The sequence below is a fragment of the Solenopsis invicta genome, chromosome 15 (genome assembly GCF_016802725.1).
Source record: "Solenopsis invicta isolate M01_SB chromosome 15, UNIL_Sinv_3.0, whole genome shotgun sequence".
NCBI lineage: Eukaryota > Metazoa > Arthropoda > Insecta > Hymenoptera > Formicidae > Solenopsis > Solenopsis invicta.
In genome coordinates, this window is record NC_052678.1 from 4,932,837 (window position 1) to 4,949,113 (window position 16,277).

The 16,277-nt window shown below is 33.2% G+C and overlaps 1 protein-coding gene across 1 annotated transcript; it reads left to right on the forward strand.

Annotated features, from left to right (window-relative positions):
- Window positions 1–3,937: 3,937 nt before the first annotated feature.
- LOC105201576 (alpha-tocopherol transfer protein) lies at window positions 3,938–16,238 on the forward strand. The gene is made up of 5 exons (XM_026139912.2): window positions 3,938–4,111; window positions 11,051–11,366; window positions 12,913–13,010; window positions 15,085–15,399; window positions 15,559–16,238. Exons 1-5 carry the CDS (start codon window positions 3,953–3,955, stop codon window positions 15,907–15,909), a joined length of 1,239 nt encoding a protein of 412 aa, XP_025995697.1. The 5' UTR covers window positions 3,938–3,952; the 3' UTR covers window positions 15,910–16,238.
- Window positions 16,239–16,277: the final 39 nt, after the last annotated feature.

Sequence of the window (16,277 nt, forward strand, 5' to 3'; positions counted from 1 at the left end):
TGTCCTTGATAATGTTTCTATTACTGATCGATGATCATTTCGCGGCGTTTTCGATGAATAAATCAATGTCGGTAATCAATAATGTGACCGTGATAATTTGACCGACGTAAATAAGAGTACAAAGTCAACGAGTGACACGAGACACGCTGGACGTACATAAAATAAATACAGAAACTTTTTTTTACAGACGCAACTATGATTAATGGGCAAAGTCGACGTAGGCGAATTATCGTAGATAATTCGCTGCTCTATTTCTGCACCGTCACCGTCGATTATCAAGCTATGATCATCGAGTCGGTAATATTTCTGCGAGTTAGAAAGTAGCGTAATCGGTTGTCACATAACCAAAGATATTTCGCTTCTGGTTGCGGCTTAATGAAAATGCATCGTCGCCGTTAATGACAACTTCAATTATCGGACCATCTGCCGAGCGAAAGCTCTCTTCGCGTCAATTTTTGATACAGATCGTTCGCCAGATGTGAGCTGCGAGTAATCTAATGATCTTATTTCCGCCATCATATCTCGAGAAGCCAGTTATTTTTTGCCGATGAACTGTGCACGTTTTTGCACATCTAATACGTGATACCCGGAACCCATTCTATAAATTCTGATATGCGTTTAAATCCGTTTAGTTATCTATAACGGATTTTAATTCTCTTGTCACGTGTATGAGCTCTCTCTGTAATTTCTACAGGTTTTGAATTTATAAATAATCGCAAACAATGAACAATGATTTGCAAGTAAAATGTATGTTAAAAGAAACGTTAGCGCGATTGACGACAATAGCACGTGTCTTATTATTATTAGTATTAAAAACGATAAAATGTAAAGTTTCAAATAAAGCATAAAAATCGGTTGTGCTTCTCGAATTGTTTTTTGAATCGCCTCATTATTTATATTCTTCCGGCCGAACGTATAATAACAAAACAATCGACGATGTTTTTGGATTGTGAAATTACATTTTTCATGTGAAACAGCGTGGAGTGACGATTTATATAAGCTCGAGCCTATATAATCTGAAAAACTCGATCGCTTACAGACAAAATGGAGTTAACAGAAAAACAGATATTGTTAATCACTCACTTTTGTCTGCACCATTCTTTTTTGTCGTCAACAGAAGAGATACTAAAACCTATCGCAATTGCGTGATACACTCTGTATATATACGAGAAAAAAATTACTTGTTTTAAGTAAAAATAAAACATTTTCTTGAATTATACATTGAAAGAAATAATAACTTCTAACAATAAATATTTTTTGTAATAACTAATAATATATATTTTATCTTAAAAGCAAATAATTTATCAAACAAAAAAAGTTTTATTGAAACAAAAACAAATTTATTTGAAATAAACAATTATTTTATTAAAATCATTGATTTAATTATTTGAACTTTACAATTTTTGATAAATGAACATTTTTATTCCATTTATGACATAAATATAATTTATTGTTTTATTTGTATCAATTAATACACTTTTATATATATATATATATATTAATACATTTTCATTTTTTATCACAAATATACAAATATTAAAACTTTAATATACACATAAACAATAAACTCTTCTAAAGTTACTCACCCGAGAACAATACGTAGTATCATCTTCAGATGAACATACTTCTCGTAAGTAAAAAACCAATATACAATGTAATAAAAGATGCAACATAATAAGATTCTCTAACCATATTCTAAATAATTTTTTGAAAGGGAGACAAGCCTCCAATTAATTAATTATTCTAGTAATTTGTCAATTTTTAATATGTATTTTTCACAATAATAATTTAAATGTATACAAACTGAATTCGCTATTATTTAATTTTGAAGCTTTTTCACTTAAATATTAAAATCAATCTAATTGTACTTTTAATGCAAATATATAGTGAGCTGTTTGAAGAATATATTTGTTAATTTGAATTAAATTAATTTCTTATTCCAGTAATCACATTTTTATTGCAACAAAATTTTAATCGTGCAGAAATCGAAATTTTCTATATAAGAAAATTTTTTATTGTTTTAAAATGAAAAGTTATTTTTCGTGAAAAATATTTTCTTTATTTAAAAAAATATAAATTCTGAAAATAATGATTCTTCAATGTTCTTTCTATTTCTCTTTAAATAAAATTTTTATTTTAAGAGATGATTCATTAGCTCCAGAAAATGTTTACAAGAAAGTATCTATGAATCAATTGTATGTACGTCTGCTAAGAATTATTAAATAAAATTGAAACAAAGAAATTTTACTTGAAACAAGTGAATTTTGTAGTGTAATATATTATATGTCAATTTGTGTGTAATATATATATATATATATATATATATATATATATATATATATATATATATATATATATATATATACTTATATATATATATGTATGTGTGTGTGTATGTATATGTCAATTAAGCAATAAAAATATTATCATTTCTGTTAAAATCGATAACTCGAATCGATAAACACAGTTTTGCATTAATTAATTCAGATTAGGGAGAAACTGCACTACATCACAAATTAATTAATTTAAGCTAATATATGTATTATAGGCATATACGTTACATATAAATTGATGTGATTTAATGTAATGTCATGTAGAAATATATCCATATTATGAGCTTAATTATAATAGAAATTGATTCAATAATCTTCTTTTACAATCGAATTGCTTACGATTAATGCGCATTAGTGTTGTTATTTTTCCAAGAAATTTAATCTGGAAAAAAACCATATCTTTCTCGGGATTTTTCCTAACAAAAAACTTAACACTGATAAATAAAAAAATGTTTTTCAAAAATAAAAGTTCTAAACTACAATATTCGCAATTATGATTCGGACACGATTTATGGTTTTTTACTTTTTTGCCCTAAATTCCTTTTAAATGCTTTTATTTAAAATAATCCATATAAGATTAATATATTAACATAATATCTCTGATAAAATTATTTTATAGAATTTATTTTATAATTTTTATTTTGGTAAAATTCTTATTTTAGAAAAATATAATTTTGAACTATACCGTTTCTTACTTTAATCACTAGTTAAAAAATACAAATTTTGAAAAATATGATACATGTATTTATATTAATAAATAAGAAACAAAACATAAAATATTTTTCTACATTTTTTTCTTTGATATAAATTTTCTTGATCGACTGAATTATTTTGAATAAAAAAGCATTAAATTTTAGTAAATCAATATCATACACTTAATAAGTTATTACATACAAAAAAGCAAGACTAGTTGCTTTGTACTACAGAAATCGTGCATTGTTTTTAAACTACTTATAAAGACAAGAAACAAGAAAATCATCAATATCTTCAAAAAATTCTAACTTCTCTTCAAATAAATACAGTTTTTAAAAAATACTGTCAATATATTTAAGAGATATAATTTTAGAAAAAGAAAAACATTTTTTTTATTACGAGTTCTTTTCCGGGGAAAAAATATTTTGTCTTCCCGCTCTTTCTCATTCTTTCCCGAGTATGTTCTCTTTCCCAGGTTTCTTCCTTCTTTCATAATACTAATGTGCACACGAGAGTGCATTCTCTATCTGCAAAACATTAATTATAACGATTATTATAGTTGCAGACGATGTAAATCATTCTCGACTGTTTTGCAGCAAGTAATTAGCATACGATTATTGTTCGTAGCCTTGATCCTTCAGAGCGCATTTTTAAAGATCAAGTTCATAAACAGTTTTTTCATCGATTTCTTAATCGCATGTATTTGCTCGACTTCGTTCATTACAAGTAAACGGTCTCGCAAGTCAAATGTTAATTTTGCAAAAAAAAAGTAAAATAAAGTAGAGAGAGATACGACGCTAACTGTTCAAAACTTGTCGGTAACACGCAGAGCGATGGAATCGTAAGCCGAGAAGCATGACGTTTCATCGCCGGTGTCAGTGCTAGTTAACGGTCCCCGTGAGATTTCCGCGAGCCCTCCAGGAAGCATGGCTCGGCCGGAGTTCACAGTGCATAGACGGCGGCCCTTCCATCGCACTCGGTGGAAAGGCGATTGTACCAAGGTGGACGTGCAACTTTCTCGCTGTTGGAATCGCAAATGCGGAAGAGGTCGGAAAGTACATGAGAGCTCATGGTACGATTCATCGGTCAGTACCCACGGGATCGTTGCCCCGTAAAGATCCCTCGGTTACCTCGGTAGCCGGTATCAGTAACCCGTCCGGTGAGTCGCCGTTCCAGCGAACTACGATCGGACGCGGCTCGAGATTGCAAAATATCGTACTCGTCGAACATCAGCGTGAATCATAATTGCGAATTTCGTTGCATCAATCCAAAATTTTCGTATTTAAATTCACTTGAATACACAATTTTGAAAGGTGATTTTATTTCAAAACATTGGAAACTCCATCTTTTCCAAAGGTAAGTTTTGGTTTTTTTTGTATTTAAACAGTTATTACTATCGATTAAAGAGAGAAAAGAGAGAGAGAGAGAGAGAGAGAGAGAGATTCTTATTAATTTTAATATAATTTTAATAGATAATACTCGATGTCGTAATGTTTCGCAATTACGCGAATATATTATTCTCTCAATTTCGGATAAATAATGTTTTTTTTCTCATAGCAATGTGAGTTCAATATTTATAAAAGTTAAATATTTACGAGTCTTGATAGATATGCTAAATTTGTACATATTTTCGCAGATTATTTATCAGTCTGATCGCATGTTAAACCTCGCGTTTAATTCTACAAAAAAAAGACGATTCTGCTTCAGATTATTTATGTACTGCTTTTTTCTCTTGTGCACACTTTGTTCAGTAAACTAACGTCATTACGAAAAACAAAAAAGGAAAAAATTCACTACAAATTAAATGTGTGCACAAAGACGAACACATTATCAAGACAACTTAACAAATTTATTTAACTTATCACTTACTTATTAACTAGCGTCAATAAACAAATATAAAATAATTAATTATTATAACTTTAATAATTAATATACGTTGAGTGATTAATTAATTATTCCGCTTCTGTAGTCAATTTTATAAACGTCAGTATTTGTATACAAAAAAAAGTACGTAATATTATTTGTATGATACAAAAAATTCTTTCAAGAAAAAACAACAATTCACGAACAAATCGATTGTCATGCCGCTACAACAAATGATATTTGCGATCGAAATTACGCGCGAGAGAGATGCTGTAAATAAAATACAATTTCTACGATGACAAGGTTCGTCACATTTCCGAGTAAAAAATAAAATAAGATATTGTCACTTTCGATTTCTAGGTAAAAGCGTGCAATTGTTGGTAAAAGGAAGTGATTTTATGCATTGAGTGTACAGAGATAACGTAACAATATTTTTATAGACTTTCATGGACCAACTTTCTAATAATGATTTTCATCAAGATTAATTTTACGCATGATAGAAATCAATGACTTTATTGCGTTTGGACACTATATGAAAAATGATTGTTGCGTAAATGATAATTTAAAATACGATAAACTTCAAATAGAAAGTTTTGCAACGTTATTTATAATAGGAAAAAATTATAGCAAAGAATCGGAAAATTTATACCCTCGATAACCTCGGTGAAAAATGCCAGCACGAAACTGTGACATGCAGCCTACGTTACACGCAAGTGTATGCAGTTGCATATCGACAGGCGTAGCCTTGAGTCTTAAATCAATGAGTCTCAGATCAGATTCTTCATAGAATTTTCCAAGAAGTTTTCAAGATTGCAGGCAAACGAAGAATTTCGATTTATTATATTTAAAGTTGATGAAGAGTGAAGTAGAAGCACGCGAGACGTATGTCACGAACGAGTTATCGTGAGTCGCAAAAAAACAGGAACTCATTCGTGAAACGATTTATCATGCTTTCGTGACCCGACCTTGAGGGATCTCGTAATCTCTGTCAAGATTTTTAGGCTAACACACACAGCGGTCCAAGAAACTATCTTTTCTTAGAGAATTATTGCGAAGATAGCAAAATTATTTTTTAGCGTTTTAAGATGTTAGAATCCATTATAAGGTTAAATATTCTTACCGAATCTTTTAAGAAAACCTGCGCATCTTAATCAAATGTACTCCACCACATAAAATTATCCAAATATTTCTCGCGTGGCATATTTATTTATTTATTATTTGGTTACTTAGAAAAAAATATTCTAAAGTTAATGTTGTCGAAAATTGTAGAAAAATATCTTTATTTTTATTAGTTAGAACCCCACAAACTTTATTTTCTGTTATATTTGTAATAAATGATTATCCTTCAGCTTTAGAATGTTTATTATTAAAAAAAACGTCAACTTTTTAAATTTCGGGAGGTCCCAGGTTCAAAACCTGACTGAAGTAATATTTTTCGCAATAATTTCTTTACAGTTTTTTCAGAGGGAAAAAGGGTTAATATTTAATAATACGTGATATTACTTAATCTTGTTCAATTTAGAATTGTGTTATGACTGAAAATTAATTCGACGCGCAGTTCATTGAACTTGAGGAAAGTATGTAAAATCACACAAACAATACAAGCACGAAGACCTAGCTGTAACCGTAAAAGGCATTCTTGTTCAATTTATATTGATACAGCAACGGTCAAAATATCTCTTTCTATTATTTTTAAATTTCATTTTAATTAAAAACGTATCAAAAGTTCGAGGTACAAAACTATTCCGCGGCTATAATTGATTAATTTGGATTTGAATTTCTTTAGAACAAAGTTACAAGTCACAGATAGCACATATAGTTCATGCAATTTATTCGGTTTTAGAAATGTCTAAAACTTTCGCTAGATACAGATCTAAAAATAATTTTTTATTGGATCATCAAAATGATTAAATGTAGCACACTCTAGTTGGTTGCTAAAAATGTCAAAACCTTTCACAATCTTGCTCACCGCTCTTACACGCTTTACATAACTATTTTAAGTCCAACAAAAATGATTTAGAAATCTTTCGAAACCAGCTAAACTTTTAGATACTTTAGCAAAATCGTTCTTTCCGTGTATCTTATAACGAATCATACTAATTTGTTTTTAGTCCCAAAGAACTGCAGGGAATGGTACATTGAAATAAAAAGAATAAAACTTTCTAAAAGTGTACTCACTAACGCAATATCTTTTAGATGTTGCAACGTTGTTGCGGTCTACTTTCAGTTCGGTACAATGTGGAATTCTTCGATATTTCGCGGACAAGACAGTAATTAACATAAATAAACGCAATAATGACGTAAGACAGAATAATTTCACGGAATTTTAAGGGTTTTGACGATAAATAGATAACGCGCATGCAGTTAGACACGGAAAATATGTTATTATCGCCGACACACGTGTATGACGAAATATCATCGAAATCAACAGATAGAAAAAGCATTAATAACATATACTTAGATTACATCAACGGAACGTCGTTATGTCGACTGGTTAAACATAAACTTTCATGCGCTCTCGATCACGCGTTCTGCGATGATGTATACTCGCGAAGATCTAATGTTAAGTGTATATATGTACACGTACATTCACGTGCAATCTTCTAGGCTGGAGTCACACGGCTAGATTCTCTAGAGAGCTGGAGCTGGGAGTGTTCCACGCCTGCAGCGCCGGCAACCTTTCACCGATCGTTTTATATAGTATTATAAAGAAAAAAATCCCTTTCCAATTATCCCGTATTATATCTCTTTATTCGACTATCCCCCGTGGACATCGCTAATGATATTCGTACGACAATTGGTCCGTTGATCCTAACGAAGAACGGGTCTTTGTCCGAGCGGCGCGACGCGGCGCGACGCGGCGCGGTGGCGTGCACGCGATATACGTAACTGTGCGCGGTCGTCAGTGAAAGCGTCGGACTGTCGGCTGCAATAGAGTGACCCTGACATATTTCGCAACACGCCTTATTTCGTAGTCATTTTCCAAGCGCAATTTGTTATCGATAAGGAGAGACACGAAAGGCCCGCGCCTTATCGTCTTCCGATCGCGCGTAACGCGCTTCCTACTGTATAGCTTCGTTTCACCGTCCCATTTCCAGCACGTCGAAAATCCATGGGATTTCTATACAACGGATCGCGTTTCCTTTCAGAAGACGACTTCTGCGAAGCCTTTCTCTCCGTTGCGGCACAATGAATGACACGGACATTTCTGCCGTTCGCATGCATACAAACTGTATACATCGCGACGCGTGACAACGAACGATACAGTATTATGTCATAGATAACGAGCACGCCAAGTAACTTCATGAAGTAATAGTTTGAAGTTCGCACGCGCGACGATGGTTTTACGCTCGCGAAACGCGGCGCTTTTGATCTCCACGGTAACTGTTGGTGATTTCAGAAGAATGACTGGAATTTACATCGTAGTTTCTGCGAAGAGCATTGTGCGACGAGCAGTCGCTGTTGACGCACCTTGACAATTCACACCATAAGGATCATGGATAATTTACTCTACGTGTTGCGAATGCAAATACTTGTAGATGAAGGTCTTCAGCCGTTTGCAATAAAATCATTTATGTATTCTTACATTGATGCTTCACTACTAAAATCTGTTTTTTATGATAATTTTGTAAGCATCGTTATATGTCAATGTCACTCTCAATATCTTCTTTGCATAATTCGTAACTTAAGAAAATAATTATCTACTTCTTTTTCGCGTAAACAAACATCTGTTCTATAATTGATTTTAGTTCATTATTTATGCAAATTTATACTTAATTTTCAGATTTTTTCTTAAAGTAACGAGAAGTAGAAAAGGCAGTTACGGTTTCTCGATCATTAACGAAACCTATTATACTAAGCTTTATTTTCTCACTGCTGAGGTGTAAAAATATCCCAGACAATTTAATCCCGAATTAATCACTGACAGGTGATTTGCATTGAATAGGAAAAAATAGACTAAATCTTCGCGTTGTGGAAACTCATACAAAGAAAGTGCTAGACAATCAATGATGAATATATTCATGTTAGAAGATAAAAACAGAGGGGAGGGGGCAGGAAGAAAAAAAGATTCAGTAGAGCAAGAAACGAGGAGAGGCAAAGAAAACAATTGTGTTAAAGGAAATGAAAAAAAGAAAGTTGGTTTAACTAATATTTCTCAATTGAAAAATCCCCCCTTCACTAATTGCCCAGGATTGCCTAGGCAGCGATAATCTCGTATCTCCACCGTAACTACGTAAAACGACCTCTCATTGCGGTAGACCACTTACGGCCTCGAACACACGAAGATGTACTAATAGTCGTTCAACATCGCGCGGGAGACGGCTTTTCGACGGGCAGCGAAAAGCGAACCGCCGGGGCCGCGTGTGCGGCCGGCTACAAAGAAATGTGCGCCAGTTACATCATCGCCGCGATCGGCACTGCACCGCGCGGCTGAACAGTATCGCGCCGCGCTCGCGGGAAACTGCAGCTCTATCTTTCACTAGGCAGCATCGTGTTCCAACCCGTGTGCGCGAAGCGAAAGTCACATCGGCGAGCGTGATGCGCGTTCTCGGAACGCAGAACCGTCCGTTCCTCGTTTAATGCTCATCGCCGATCCGTCCTCCTCCGTGCGTACTAACGCCGGACGCAACGGCGCGGCACGGCGTCCGCCTGACCATCCGCGCGTTCAATTATATTTCATGTGCGTGTGCTGTCTACTCCGATCACATGTGCGCGATATATCGCCCGCCTCCGTTCGAAAAGAACTACCTTCGAACGAGTACGAAAAGATAATAACTATTGTCTGAGAAAAACAGAAATAATCATCGTGTAAAAAGAACAAATAGCGTGACGCTGATATAACCGTGCGTCTTTTAAACAAGCGAACAGATCGGACTCTCTTTGCGTAACGCTGGTTCTTTCTATTAAATAGAAAAAAAAAAGAAAGAACGGATGTAGATTGGCTGCTCCGCCGCGCGCACATGACGGATATCCCAACTGCGAAAGAGGCGTTCTGTAGACAGAATTAATATAGATGGATTTTAATTATATGCAGTGCGTATATATTTCGCGCGCGATTCTGAGAAAATGACCACCATTGAAACGGTGGCAGGTAGACATTGCCGCAAGAGTAGAATACCGCCAACCGGATATTGGCTTCCTAGAGGCTGAAGGAGGCGTAGTTGTGTCGCACACATTGACAAGAAAACCGCGTGTTACGCGCAAATATATATAGCAATAACGTTCAACGTGTGTATTACGACACAGGAAAGAGACAAGCTTATTTGATATACATCGAAGTACCCGCGAGACTACGGAACTGGCGCGCGAATTTATTTAATTCAAGATTAATGAGGAGCTGTGTCATAATCGTTGAAAGAATGCATCGTCGCTTGATAAATTTATTGGCGTTACGAGATATCTTAATCGCAATTACGCATTAACGATAAGAAAGTCTTTGCCGAAACTGCGCAGTTCCCAATCTTCATTTTCTATCGGCGCCGATCAATTCGAAGTTTGATATTAATTAATTTTGAATAAATATTATTCTGCGAATGTTGTTCATCCAATTGTATTATGTATATAACACGGTAGCACAACTTACATAAGAAGGAAGTAACTCCTTTTATGCACGCGTGTTTATTCCCGCGACTGATCATATAATTAAGGATGAATCATGTCGTGGTTTAAACTTCGTCCTGCGAATTAGACGTAATCAGTTTCGTCACAAGCTTAAGAGATTCAAGGTTTTCGCTGCTGCAACTACGCGGCATTCAAGTAATTTTTATTCAAGGATACGTGGTCAATATTGGCTGTAAGAATAAAAGTTCACTTATTAGTCAGCACCGAGAGAGAGCCTCGCGGGATCGTTGTTTGCCCTATCATATGCACATGCATCGTTCGCTCGTGAGCACGCGCGTATACGTACACATATCGACGCAAGTAGGTTTATCTAACCGCGTGTAGATGTTGGTGCGTATGAGTATCGGTAGGAGATTATCTGGTAAAGCTGGAGACAGGCGGCCAATAGTTGTACGAGAGACAGCGCGATCCACGACTGAATGACCGCGCGAATTTGCTTTTTCCGCGAGCGAGTGTCAATTAAGAAATCTGAAGACTTTGTAGATATTAAATGAATTAGAATCGTCGATTTTTCTGCTATCTGCGCTATCATGCCGCAGGATAACGAAACGAGTAGCAACGGCGTCGAGTCGAAGACCCCAACGAAGGACCATAATCGTTTAATTGAAAGTGATTTGGAGGATCAATCAACCCTCGACAGACCAAAGTCCGATGTCAAAAGACAGGAGGATCTAGAGCCTTGCAAGGGTGCCGACGATATGCCCGAACTCAAGAAAGAACAGGAGAACGATGAGCAGATCTGTTTGGATCTGGACGATCCGCCACCGGAAGTTATGGAGTATGCTAGAAGAGAATTGGGTGAGACCGACGAGGTGAAATGTCAGACACTGCAAGAATTTCGCGACATGATTTATGGTATGATTCATATTACTAATTTTGAATACAATTCGAGTTGACACACCTGAGCGATCGTCAATAAGAAAAAATGTCAACGCTACAAAATTGACAGTCTAATACGAATTTTATTGACAAGAGAAAAGTAATAGCAAAGTATTACGGTTTTATAGTTGATTTGATTGTCACAATAATTGATGTTTTCGTATATGTATATATTTCTATTGTCATAAATAGAGTGAAAATATTCCTCTTAGGTATCAGATTTAAAATAAATTTTTTAAATTAGGCATACTATATATATATGTATTATATAGGAAACAGTTGCTGACTGCGTCCCGGTCTCTTAAAACGTACCTTTTTAATATTTTATATTTTTATTTAATATAAATTAGAGAGAAAAAAAATAAGAAATAAGTAATATTGATAAAAATTTAACAAGTTTCACCTCGTTTTGTGTATAGTATCAGCATTTTAGAAAATCTGTTATTTATATAGATGATAATAACAAAATTATGTAATTTTATTTTGAATTGTTATATTTTCATAAAAAATATAACAATTGTAGAATATTTTTTATTCGTTGTATACGAGTACATATTTGCAGTTATTTTAATAATTAAATTGATACTTTTATAAACTCTATCAGTTTCCTAACTCGTACCATCACAAATTAAAAAAAAATGATAATATAAGATTGATAAGTGATAATAGTAAAACTAGTACTGCTATAAATAAAAATATGTCAATTATAAAAATAAATTCAAGCCAAGTTTTATTTTGATGTTTTTACTTCTTCATTATTGTTATTTATTAATTATTAAATATTCGCTTTTTCAATAAATTATTATTAAATAATATTATTAGATAATAATTTTTTATATAATATTTTCAATTACTTTAATTCATAAATTTAGATTTAAGACATCATAGGTACGCTTTAGATGACCAGATTTCTTAAATTACATCTTTCGCATGTAATATAGAAAAGTTTATAACAAATTAATTTGCTATTACTGAAAAGTCCAACATGTAATGATAGATGCCTAAAACAAGTTACAATTTCTTTAATTTGCATTGCAAACAGCACCAAATGCAAAATATAATAAAAAATAACTTAAATGGTACGTATTTGGCAACTCTCTCTTATAATATATATATATAAAGTTATAATATTCGTGGTACGTATTTGGCAACTCTCTCTTATAATATATATATATAAAGTTATAATATTCGTAGTATGTAGCATATAATATATATACTGAGAAGAAAATTGTTAAAAAACTAAAATATTTAGTCCAATACGATCAACTAAACATTTGGTTGATTCAATAATTATTTAATCGCACAAAAAATGGTATACAGTTCATTCATATCAATCATTCAATTTTTTTAACCAAAAATTTATTAAACCAACTTAATGTTTAGTTTCACATGTCAGACTAAATATTTTAGTTCTTCAACAAATTTTTTTTCTCAGTGTAGCGTTTCACAATCGAACAGAAATATCGTTGTCGATTTACATTATTGTTCGATGTCAACTTGTGATGTATGTGTTCTTTCGTAGAGAGAGGCGAGTGTACGCCACACAGAATGAACGACGACGAGTTTCTCATCAGATTTCTTCGCGCCAGGAATTTTAACGTAAAGGCCGCGCATAAGCTGGTGAGTTATACATGTATAGGCATTGACAATGACATTTGCGATGAGGCGGACAGTTTAAATCGATGAAAGAAGCGTACGCGTTATTATTAAAAGTATGCACGTCTCGCTAGTAGTCATATAGACGATAAAAGTTTATCGCGCAAAAATAAACGTGAGTAATACAAGATAAAGAAAAATAATGTAGCTACAAATGACATTTAAAAACATCGCTCTTCACTTCGGAATATTTTGTCGTTGCAAAATCTATGGAATTAAATTTATTTTATGATATCTAGTGAGTCAATATTGTAACAAGAAGTTAATATGATTGTGACATCAGTGAATTTTCTATTTCGAATTCTACGATATATTTATTCAATCAAAGACATCACATTAATCAGCTGCTTTATGTTAAATATAGAAAGTTAAAAAAAAGATCATGACAATGTTAATTATACTTAAATTTTATACTGAATTGTATATAAATATAAAATCTAAAACCAGTTGCAAAAATATGTGTGTGTTTTTTGTGAATATAAAAATAAAGTCCAAGATGTCAATCTGTGCTATTTTAACAGATTCGCTTTATCATCAGATATACGTTTTTAATATCGTAAATGCTGTTAAATAAAATTTAAATTCTGAAGCAATTAGTAGTCAAGTACAAATAAATTAATTGATGTGACAGCACAAAAACTTTGTATTGTCACATCAAATCAATCACTTTTAAACGAATAAAATTATAATAGTTAATCTTTGACACTCATCGCTTCATTAAAATAATCACAAGTACTGAAATGATATAAGACAGCGCATATCTGAAAAATCAATTGGTATGGAAAAAAAACAATAATAAAACTTTTTTAACAAATAAAAAATAAATTACTATATGTATAAAATACGCGCACGCTGCATTTATTCAGAGAGAAAAGTTTTTAAAAGTTATTTACATTTTATTTTGAGGTCCTAAATTATTTAACATGTATCTGAATAATCCTTTCTATCAAAGTTAGCGCTATTATGCAGAATTTGAGAAATAGTTTGAAAGATTTCAAATAATAAATTAATAAGCTACACTTAATAATACATACTGGATTAATCATGCGTCGTAAATTTCTGTAAGATTAGTTAAATTTAAAAATTTGTTTTTTAAATTTTAAAATAAATCTCGCTTGTTTTGCAATTGGATGTATACATCTAATTTATACATTTACTAGAGACATAAATTTAATATATTTAACATAAAAATTTATATAGCCGTAAAATAATTCTAACGTTTTTTATTTTCCATACGCATAAGCAAGCTTTTCATAACTGCTGTTGCCAAGATGAATAATGGATTCGTGACATAATGCCATATTTGATTATTTATTGTCTATAAATGTTCAAGAAATGTTGAAACAACGCATACTTATGACTTTTGACGGCAATTAATAGCGATAATACATCGATGAATAAAGCGCGGACACGAAGTGTCCTAATCGAACCTTCTAATTGCACAATTGTGTCAAGGTGAACTAATATACCTTTCGAGATCTGAAATACGCAAGGCGCTCGTATTATAGAAAATTAGAAAGCATGCCAAAACGCTGTACCTTTTGATGATAGCACTTATTAATCCGCTGTTAGTAATTGGCCTAACAACCGCGATATAATTACATTTTAATGAAAAAGAGTGAGACAAAAATTTATATAGATTAAAAAATTAATATTATATGTATATTAATTGTAACATATTATATAATAGTCTGTATTATATAATACATCTCTTAAGCTAATTTAGTTCCAGCTTTAAGACATTGATCGCGAATTCTCCTCCATATGCATAAGGAAACAAACAGGTTATTCATAAATTCAATTGCCGTGAATAGCCGATGAATAATTGATTTACGACATAATCTAGACTACTACCCGACGATTAAAAATCCATAATGATATTTATTTTAAACCGCGATAATGAACGATATAAGATAATTCAATAATGAGGTATTTAATTAGCATTCACGATTTTATAATGCATATTTTACGGAATATTTTTCGTGACACATGAATGACAGAGAGCAAGGCCAATTTCTCTCAAGAAATCTTTCAATAGATAGTGAAATACTACAACTTCAAAGAGGAAAACCCGGAGATCCATCGAATGATGAACTCGACCGAAATGAGACACATAGGCGACGACAACATAATCTCCGTGCCACCGTATAGGACCCAGTGCGGCAGACGCATCATGATCTACCGTTTTGGCAATTGGGATCCGCGCAAATATCCTTCTGAAGAGATCTTCAAAGCCACCGTCGCAATCCTCGAGCTCGGCATCCTTGAACCCAAGCATCAAATTATGGGCGGTGTCGCCATTTTTGACTTTAAGAATATCTCTATGTCACACGCATGGTCCATAACGCCTCAGGTACATTATTATAATTTTTTTCTCCTTTTTTGTTACGCGTGGAAGCATTACTCTTATTTTCAAGTTATTTGTGACAAAAGCACAAAATTAAAAGGGAAAGGAGCGTCAGTGCAATAGTGCGTGTCGATGATGAGACATAAAACTGAATTTATCTTCTAGGTGGCAAATATGACGCTGTCTCTGATGGTGACCGCGTTTCCCATGAGAATACACGCGCTACACATCCTCCATCAGTCGTGGATCTTCGACGCGATCTTCGCGGTCTTCAAACCGCTGCTCGACACCAACATGAAAAACAGGCTGTTCTTCCACGGTAACAACTACGAGAGTCTACACAAACACATCCAGCCTGAATACCTACCGAAAATGTATGGGGGCGTGAGAGACGAATTGCCCTACTATAAATGGATCGCAGCTCTTATCCAAGATCCGAAAATCATCGAGCAGATGAGTAAAATGGGATATAACATCACGGACGAAATTCGCGAGTTTTTTCTCAAAAATAAGTGAAATGGATAGAATTCTGGGGGGTTTTAGGGAAATTTGAAAACTTGCACGATATCTTTTTTGTATGCATGACACTACTTAGTAATTAGTTCGCACGTTTATGTAATAATAACGTCACCAATGCTATTTAGTCTTTCATTATCGCAAGCGTAGACCTTCCAATTAAGACAATACAATTTTATACGGCAATCGTTTTGCGTTAATTTTAGATCGATCTTACGCGTAAAAACATTTTATATTATTATATTTATATCAACAAGATATACTGTACTTGTGATTGTATATTCAACATTGACAATTAAGGACTTAAATAAAAGTTTTGCTACGATCAAGTGGACGGGTAATCACCTGTGTATCAAGTTACACGTTAC

Bases quoted from the DNA above. Each gene is read 5' to 3' on its own strand.
- LOC105201576 (XM_026139912.2), top strand. From the start codon at position 3,953: ATGGCTCGGCCGGAGTTCACAGTGCATAGACGGCGGCCCTTCCATCGC. The intron at 4,112-11,050 runs GTCAGTACCCAC...ATCATGCCGCAG, and splicing joins GCTCATGGTACGATTCATCG to GATAACGAAACGAGTAGCAA. The intron at 15,400-15,558 runs GTACATTATTAT...TTTATCTTCTAG, and splicing joins CATGGTCCATAACGCCTCAG to GTGGCAAATATGACGCTGTC.